The following is a 9,987-nucleotide window of genomic DNA, read 5'->3' as shown; positions in this document are numbered from 1 at the left end:
TGTTTTGATTTGCATTTCTCTGATAACTAAGAATTTTTAATATTTCTTTAGGTGCTTTTTAGCCATTCGATATTTCTGAGTTAAGAATTCTTTCTATAGCTTTGTTCCCCATTTTGTAATCGAGTTATTTTACTCTCTGGAATCTAACTTCTTGAGGTTTTGTTTCTTTTTTTGTGTTTGTGTGTATATTGGATATTACCCCTCTATTGGTTTCAGGACTGGCAAAGATCTTTACCCATTCTGTTGGTTGCCATATTGTCCTAATGGCAGTGTTCTTTGCCTTACAGAAGCTTTGCTATTTTCTAAGGTCCCATTTGTCTGTTCTTGATCTTAGAGCATAAGCCATTGGTTTTCTGTTCAGGGGAATTTACTCCAGTGCCCATGTGCTTGAGGCTCTTCCTCACTTTCTTTTCCATCAGTGTGAGTATATCTAGTTTTATGTGGAGGTCCTTGAACCACTTGGATGTAAGCTTTGTAAAGAGTGATAAGAATGGATCAATTTACATCCTTGTACATGCTGACTGCCTGTTGGACCAGAACCATTTGTTGAAAATCCTATCTTTTTTCCACTTCATGTTTTTAGCTCCTTAAGTGACCATAGGTGTGTGGGAACATTTCCAGGTTGAGTTCTATTCCACTGATCTACCTTCCTGTCTCTGTATGAATACCATTCAGTTTTTAATCACTATTTTTCTATAATATAACTTGAGGTCAAGGATGGTGATTCTGCTGGGACTGTTTTTTTGTTTTGTTTTGGTTTTTGTTTGTTTGTTTGTTTGAGAATATTTTTCACTATCCTGACATTTTTTTGTTATTCCAAATGAATTTTCAAACTACTCTTTCTAACTCTATGAAGAATTGAAATTTTTATGGGGACTATATTCAATCTGTAGATTGTTTTTGGCAAGATAACCATTCTTATTATATTAATCCTTCCAATCCATGAGCATGGGAGAACTTTCCATCTTCGGAGATCTTCAACTTTTTTCTTCAGAGACTTGAAGTTCTTGTCATAGAAATCTTTTACTTGCTTGGTTAGAATAACATCAAGGTATTTTATATTGTTTGTGACTATTGTGAAGGGTGTCATTTCCCTAGTTTCTTTTTCAACCTGTTAATTCTTTGAGTAGAGAAGGCTACTGATTTAATTGAGTTAAATGTATATCCAACCACTTTGCTGAAGTTGTTTATCAACTATAGAAGCTTTTCAGTATTTTATCAATAAATTTTTAAAATTTTTGTTCAGGTTTTTTTGTTGCTGTTGTGTATTCCTGGGTTTTGTTCTTATAGTGATACTAGCATCATAGAAAGAGTTTGATTGTGCTTATTCTGTGTATATTTAAGAAAAAAAGATTAAGAAGGATTAATTGTATGTCTTCACTGAATATCTGATAAATTCTGATGTGAGTCCCTCTGGTCCTGAGATTTTCTTATATATATATATGGAAATGCAAATTAAATATATGTATTTATTATATATATATTTCTCATATATATAATATATTGATATATATTACATACAATTCTAATATATGCATACATATATATGGAAAGAGTGTGTGTTGCTTCTCATAAATATTTTTTACTATGAAAAGCTTGGCCTATGCCACCATAGAAAACATCGACAAAACTGTCAGAGAAGATGAAAAAACCAAAAAACTCCTATCCCAAAATATCTAGGACATTCAGGACATGAGAAGACCAAACGTGAGGATAATAGGTGTAGAAGAGGGCGAAGAATATCAACTAAAAGGCACAGTCAATATCTTCAACAAAATCATAGAAGAAAATGTACCTGCCCTTAATAACGAAATGACCATGAACATAAAAGAAGCCTACAGAACTCCAAATAGATTGGTCCAGAAAAGAAATTTTTCCTGACATGTAAGTCAGAACACCAAATATTTAAAACAAAGAAAGAATACCAATAGTAGTAAGGGAAAAAAGAGATGTTGCCTCTAAAGGCAGATCAATAAAAATTACACCAGACTTTTTAAACAGAGACTATGTAAGCTAAAAAATCCTGGATAAACATCATACAGACCCTAAGAGAATACAGATGCCAGCCCAGCTTACTATATCCAGCAAAACTCTCAATTATCATAGATGGAGAGAACAAGATATTCCAGGACAAAACCAATTTACACAATATCTGATGACAAATCCACACCAAAAGGATAATAGATCGAAAATCCAATAGAAAGAGGGTATCTACACCCTTGAAAAAGCAAGAAAATAACAATGCAAGAAAACAAAAGAAGAAAGACATGCAAACATAATTCTACCTCAAACAACCAAAATAATAGGAAACAACAATCACTATTCCATAATTTCTGTGAACATCAATGGACTCATTTCCCCAATAAAGAGTCGTAGACTATCAGACTGGATACATAAAGAGTATCCAGCATTTTTCTGCAATCAGAAAACCCATCTCAGAGACAAAGATAGACACTACCTCAAAGTAAATGTTTGGGAAAAAAACATTCAAAGCAAATAGTCACAAGAAAAAAACTGGAGTAGCCATTCAAATATTGAATAAAATAGATTTTTCAACCAAGATTTATCAAAAAAGATAAGGAAGGACAGTTTTTACACATTACGGGAAAAATCTATCAAGATGAATTCTCAACCCAGAACATCTATGTTCCAATTACAAGTGTGCAGACATTAATAAAATAAACCATACTAAAGTTCAAAGCACATACTGTAACACACACAATAAGTTTCAACACCCCACTCTCATCAATGGTCAGGTCATGGAAGCAGAAATTAAACAAGGACATGGTGAAACTGGCAGAGGTTATGAACCAACTGGAATTAACAGACATCTAAAAACATTTAATTCTAAAACAAAAGAATATACCTTCTTCTCTGAACCTCATGAAACTTTCTCCAAAACTGACAATACAGTTGGTCACAAAACAACCCTCAACAGATATAAGAAGTTTGAAATATTCCAATGCATCCTATCAGATCATCATGGACTAAGGTTGGTCTTTAATAACAACAAAGACAACAAAAATCCCACATACACATGAAAGCTGAACAATGTGTCTCGATGACATGGTCAATGAAGAAATAAAGAAAGAATTTAAGGATTTTTTAGAATTTAATGAAAATGAAAGCACAAGATACCCAAACCTATGGGATGCAATGAAAGCAGTACTAAGGGCAAAACTCATAGCTCTTAGAGCCTCCAAAAAGAGACTGGAAAGAGCATACACTATCAGCTTGACAGCACACCTGAAAGGTCTAGAACAAAGAGATATACCCAAATATACCCAAGAGGAGTATATGGCAGGGAATAACCAAACTCATATTGGAAATCAATCAAGTAGAATCAAAAAGAACCACACGAAAAAAATCAACAAAACCAGGAGCTTGTTTTTTGATAAAATTAACAAGATCGATAAACCCTTAGCCAGACTAACTAGAGAGCACAGAAAGAGTATTAAAATTAACATAATCTGAAAAGAAAGAAGACACCTAACAACAGAAACTGAGAAAAATTCAAGAAATCATCAGATCCTACTACAAAAGCCTATACTCAGCAAAACTGGAAAATCTGCAGGAAATGGACAAATTTTGAGACAGATACCAGATACCAAAATTAATTCAGGATCAGGTAAACCATCTAAATAGTCCCAGAACACCTAAAGAAATACAAGCAGTCATCAAAAGCCTCACAAACAAAAAAGTCCAGGACCAGATTGGCTCAGTACAGAATTCTATCAGACCTTCATAGAAGACCTAATACACACACTTTCTAAACTGTTCCACAAAATAGAGACAGAGAGAACACTATTCAACTCAATCTTTGAAGCTGTAATTACTCTCATTCTTAAACCACACAAAAACCTTACAAGGAAAAATGAGTTCAGACCAATCTTTCTGATGAACACTATGATCCCATGCTCATAGACTGGAAGGATCAACATTATAAAAATGGCCATCTTACCAAAAGCAATCTACAGATTTAATGCAATCCCCATCAAAAGTCCAACATAAATCTTTATAGAATAGAAAAAAGCAATTTGAAAATTCATCTGGATTAACAAAAACCTAGGATAGCGAACTAAGGACACTATCAAGAAAACAAAATGGCAGCCAACAGATTGGGAAAAGATTTTTACCAATCCCACATCTGATAAATGTCTAATATCCAATATATACAAAAAATTCAAGAAGTTAGACTCCAGAGAATCAAACAATCTTATTTTTAAAAAACTGGGGTACAAAGATATACAAAGAATTCTCAACTGAGGAATACTGAATGCCCGAGAAGACCCTAAAAAAATGTTCGACATTCCAAGTCATCAGAGACATGCAAATCAAAACAACCCTAAGATTCCACCTCACACCAGTCAGAATGGCTAAGCTCAAAAACTCAGATGACAGAAGATGCTGGCGAGAATATGAAGAAAGAGAAACATTCCTCCACTGTTGGTAGGGTTTTAAGCTGATACAACTACTCTGGAAAGCCGTCTGGACTTTCCTCAGAAAATTGGACATTGTATTACCTAAAGACCCAGTTATTCCTCTTCTGGGCATATAACCCAAAGATTCCCCAACATATAATAAGGACACATGCTCCACCACATTTATAGCAACCTTATTTATAATAGCCAGAAGCTGGAAAGAACCCAGATGTTCTTTTGTAGATGAATGGATACAGAAATTTGGTACATTTACACAATGGAATACTACTCAACTTTTAGAAACAATGACTTTATAAATTCCTAGACAAGTGACTTTATGGAACTAGAGACTATTATCCTGAGTGAGGTAACCCAGTCATAAAAGAACACACATAATATTCAGTCACTGATAATTGGATACTGGCCCTAGAAAGTTCTGAATATCCAAAATAAAAACAACTCTCAGATCATAGGAAGCACAAAAAGAAGGAAGGCCAAAATGTTGAAGCCTCAGTCCTTCTTAGAAAAAACAAGAAGAAAAAAGGAAAAAAAAAATGTGTATTCATCATATATTGTTAAGTCACAAATTTTGTAACCTATAATAATATTTTATAAAGTAAATTAATTAATAAAATATTAAAAATGAAAAAGAAGTAGTTCCTTGGGGCAATTTTAGTTCTGTTTTTTGGGATACTAGTGGTCTAGTTTAGTAGTGTCAGGATAGGTACACAAATCAGAAGTGATGGCATGTTCTAGTGGAAACCGCAGTACTCTGCCAAATGAGCATTAATCAGCAGCAGGAACCATAATTAGTCAGGATGTCAGGAGTTCTCTTTTCTCAATGAAGCGAAGATCAGAAAAGATGAAGATGGAAGACCAATGAAGCATTGTAAAGCTAGCTACACAAGCATGCCTTCACTGTTCATTGACACCTATTTATACTTTATCCAAACATCACGTGTTCTCCCATGAGTCTTCCTGCAGCAAAACACCAAGTAAGTCTGTCTTAACAAAACACCATGGGAGTCTGCATTGCCTGACATATCAAGAAATTTTTACTTCAGGAATATAGGATGGTTTGGAGGATGGAAAGGGAAGGGAGAATTATAATTTAGATGCAATCTCAAAAATAAATAAAAAATCTAGTATATACATTCTCATTTTTCTCAATTTTCATCAACAATAAGCTTTTTAAATGATATAATAAATATGTATCATAAAAACCTCACAGTTTGTTTATTTGATTGACTCAAGTGTAGAGACACATTTATTGGCATGAAAGAAAGCTCTGTAAAATATTAAACACTTCCTTTACAGAACACATAAAATGGGAGTATAAACAGGCAGTGTCTTTCTTGACTTTCCCTATAAGTGAATATTTTCATAAGGAAGTTGAACAGAGACTAAAACATATTAAAAGTAAAATCAAAAGCTGTCCTTTGTCCAATACCCACTTAGTAACATCTGTGTCCAAGAAAGTAGGGCAGGTACTGATTTGGGTGAAAATGTTGACTAGAAGACAGGAATTTCTCAGTGGTTAAGAGTATCTGCGATTCTTGCAGGGGAACTGGGTTCAATTCTGAGAACACACTTGGTAGACCACAAGCACTATAACTGGGATTCCATTTTTTTCCAACCCTTTCCTGAATTCTGTGGGCAACAAGCATAGGTGTAGTACATGCCATTAAATGGAGGCAAAACACTTATATATGTGAAACCAAACTTAAGTCTTCAAAACGCATAGTGCTAAATGCAAAAAACAACCTATTATCATCAGAACTACCAGAAAAAAAAAAACTGGTTATATGGAGAGATGATCTAATTTTGGCCTATAAATTAAAGAAAGATAGACTCCAATAACTTCCGGTTGGTTTTCAGTATGATCATCACATATCTGTCCACTGGTTACTAGCTTTTAAAACTGCCCCATTATGAAAATTTTCTTTTTATACCTTTCACAATAGTTTAAGACATAGATATTGAAATGGTAATATATCATTTTGTACGTGCTTACAAACAGTAAATGCAAAAAAAAATGTCTCATAGACATGTCAATACACTTTGGTTGGGAAAAATAGAATAGGAAAGCTAAGAAGATGAGGTAGACAAGTGTTCAAATCAGGAGGCAGGTACAAAGAATTTTCATCAAGCAGCTGGACTAACTGGACACAATATCTTTGCATGGATAACACTGAAGCTAAGTAATGTAAATAGGATTACTTAAGTACAACATTAGCAAGTCTCACTTCTACACAGATCCAAGGAGAGGCATCAGTAAGTTTAGCTCTGAAGGAATAAAATATTTTAAAAATTAATTTGTGGAGATTCATCTTATAATACAATGAGATGCTGAAAATAAGATGCTTTTCCTGTGGTCTAGATTATGAGAAAGGCAAAGGATCAAAAGAAGTTGTGTCTCAAATCTGGGAACAGTCTGAAGAGAAAAAATGTTAAAAAAAAAAAAAAAAAAAAAAAACTCACTTGTGTTTACATCAGGTGCTGTAGAGAACAAGCAAAGACCTTCTCGAGGCAGCAGAAAGCCATCTGGCATTTGGCCATTGATGTTTTCTATCATCCTATCCACAAATCACCATGAATTAACCCATTTAAAGAATCCTATGGGTATGAACCATTACACAATATACAGAACAGTGGGTTAGTTGTACTTATGTTCAAAATACAAAGATGTTATCACTACATTTAGGGGATACAGAAACTCTTTGTTTCAGCATGAAGCCTATCCTACTGTTGTTATGATGAAACAAACATGGTCAAATGCATGTTGGGGGGCAAGTAGATGGTTTATTGCACCTACATTTCCATGTCTTAATCTTTCAACCAATATAGTCAGACTAAGATCTCAAACAGAGCAAGAAGTGAAAGCAAGATCAAAATCCATATAATGGTGCTGCTTATTGGCATTTTTAGTTTTTTTACTTACAAAACCCAGGACCACCACCCAAAGGATGCCCCATTACATAGTGTACAGAGCCCTCCCCTATCAGTTACCAGTTTTAAAAAATGTCATATAGCCATGCCTTATGGAGCATTCTTTAGTTTAGGTTTCCCCTTTTTCAAATTGTAGCTTTTCTCTGATTGACTTATAAAAAGCACCTTAAGAGATTTTTCACTTATACATTTTATAAGTCATGCTCTTTGCATTTCTCAATTCATCCAATATAATTGGAGAACCGTGTCATTCCGCGTTCAACCACTAAAACACACAAAGTCTTCTCTCAAAATATAAAACTGTATCAAATTTCCTGTATACTTCATGATAAAGGAGATATACTCAAAAGAACAACATTTGTTTTGTAACAATAAATGGCATGCAGAATTATCATATCAAGTGCTCGCTTAAAACCCAATTAACAAATATGCCGGATGATTAACTTTTTCATGGATGTCTTTACTTCCTGGTTCCGAAGGGTATAAATGACAGGGTTCAATAAGGGAAATATGACTGTGTGAAAGAAAGAAACCACTTTGTCAGCAGATAAGGCCGTGAATGGGCGTGTATAAATAAAAATTGCAGGTCCAAACATAAGAAGTATAATGATAACGTGAGTGGTACATGTAGATATCGCTTTGTTTTTTCCCTCAGATGCTGACCTATGAACATGGCATAAAATAACTGCATAGGAAGTCAGAAGACCAAGGAAGCACAGGAGGGTAAGTAGGCCACTATTGAAAACCATTAGGAGCTCAATTGCAAAGGTGTCTGTACAGGCTAACTTGATGACTTGTGGGACATCACAGAAGAAGTTATCTAGATGATTTGGACCACAGAAGGGCAAGCGGAGGATGAGAACAACCTGAATAATGGAGTGAACAAAACCTCCAAGCCAGAGAGCCAACAACATAGCATAGCAGGTTCTGGGACTCATGACAGTGGAGTAATATAAAGGTCTGCAGATGGCAATGTAGCGGTCAAAGGCCATCACAACCAGGAGTAACCCTTCACCCCCTCCAAGGAAGTGCAAAAAAAACAGCTGAGTGATGCAGGCTTTGTAGGAGATTATCTTCTTCTCAGAGAAGATGTCTGCCAACATCCTGGGAGCCACAATAAAGGAGTAGGAGGCATCCAGGAAGGCCAAATTTCCCAGGAAGAAATACAGAGGGGCATTGAGTCCAGGGTCTGACCTGATGGTGAGGATGATGAGGATATTTCCAGGCAAGATGATGATATAGAAAATTAAGCTCAGAACAAAGACCAAACGCTGTATATCATGTGACTGGGTCAGTCCTATGAGGATGAATTCTGTGACAACTGTTCTGTTTTCTGTCTCCATCACCAGTCTCTACACAACATTAACAAATAAAGCAATTCTTTATGTCTGTTCTGACTAGATCAGAGCTATTCTTCTAGAAGCATGGTTAGACACTGCTGTATTCTCTCATATCTGTATATCTAAAACCATCCTCTCTATCCTTTAGCTCCTATATTTCATTATAGTAAACATCCTGTTGTTGAAGCCACACCTTCCTGCCTGTTTGGTACAAAGATTCAGCTTGTCTCTCACACGAAATAATAAATACCATTGCTACAGGCTTATTTGCCATTGCCCTGAAAGAGATTGTATTTTTCCCCAACAGAGAAAACATTTTGATGAACGTATTAAAATTCTTCTAAATATTTTTTATAGGGAACTGAATAAAGATTGGCATTGTTTATTGTATGTATATTTATTCATCAAAACTAATAAAGTAATACATTAGCTGATTTTTTAGAGATAAATTGTGCCTTAGGAATGTTGGAAACCACATAATTTCTAAGAACATTTCAATTTTCTTTATAGAAGATGTAATAATTACCTAGGTATAAATAGAAAACTTTTGCTTGATTGAGGAATGGCAAATAGATTCTTTTCTGTGTGATTATTTTACTATGGTCCTGCACACTGTAGCAAAATTACTGTTATAAAAACTTCATTAACTTCATGATGTCTATTTTATCTGATTTTCTGAAGTCCTATTATTTAATTCTATAGTTAATGTAGCATCTTTATACAGTGGAAGAAATATGACTATATAAATTTATATATATTATTATGTATGAATTTATATATAGTAAAATTTTATATATGCATATATTTATATATGCACACACCCATGTACATAAATTTCCATATATTATTAAACTGACCATCATTGTACATTACATCATTCACACACACATAAATTTTCACATATTTGTTCACTCAGAAAATATATCTATAGATAAATATACATTGAATCTTATGCAAAACCATAGTTCAAAATGTGTTTAATGGATGGTCACACACCTATGTACACATTGATAGACATATAGAAATATATTTTGAGGACAAGAAAGGAGACACTAAAGGGACCCAGAAAGACATAATAATAGATGGATATAAGGGATATGCTTTGCATAATGTACAAATGCACAATGTATTCAAAATTCTAAGATGTAATATGTGATAAAGATTGTATTTCCCTATTTTCAGAGTGAGATTCTTGGATTTGATAACTACAAAAGTCTAAGATTGCAAAATAAAAAAATGACATCAGTTTACCTTTAGCCTGATCCCCACACCCTAGA

General features: G+C 34.2%; 1 protein-coding gene across 1 annotated transcript; it reads right to left on the bottom strand.

Annotated features, from left to right (window-relative positions):
• Positions 1–7,789: 7,789 nt before the first annotated feature.
• On the bottom strand, positions 7,790–8,713 carry LOC308428232 (olfactory receptor 4N2; the record flags this gene model as incomplete). Its single annotated transcript, XM_080926642.1, has 1 exon — positions 7,790–8,713. The coding sequence occupies one exon, from the start codon at positions 8,711–8,713 to the stop codon at positions 7,790–7,792; it is 924 nt and encodes a 307-aa protein (XP_080782768.1).
• Between the last annotated feature and the right edge of the window lie 1,274 nt (positions 8,714–9,987).

This window comes from Micromys minutus, assembly GCF_963924665.1.
Source record: "Micromys minutus genome assembly, chromosome: 12".
NCBI classification, from domain to species: Eukaryota; Metazoa; Chordata; class Mammalia; order Rodentia; family Muridae; genus Micromys; species Micromys minutus.
This window is presented reverse-complemented; position numbering and strand designations above follow the sequence as displayed.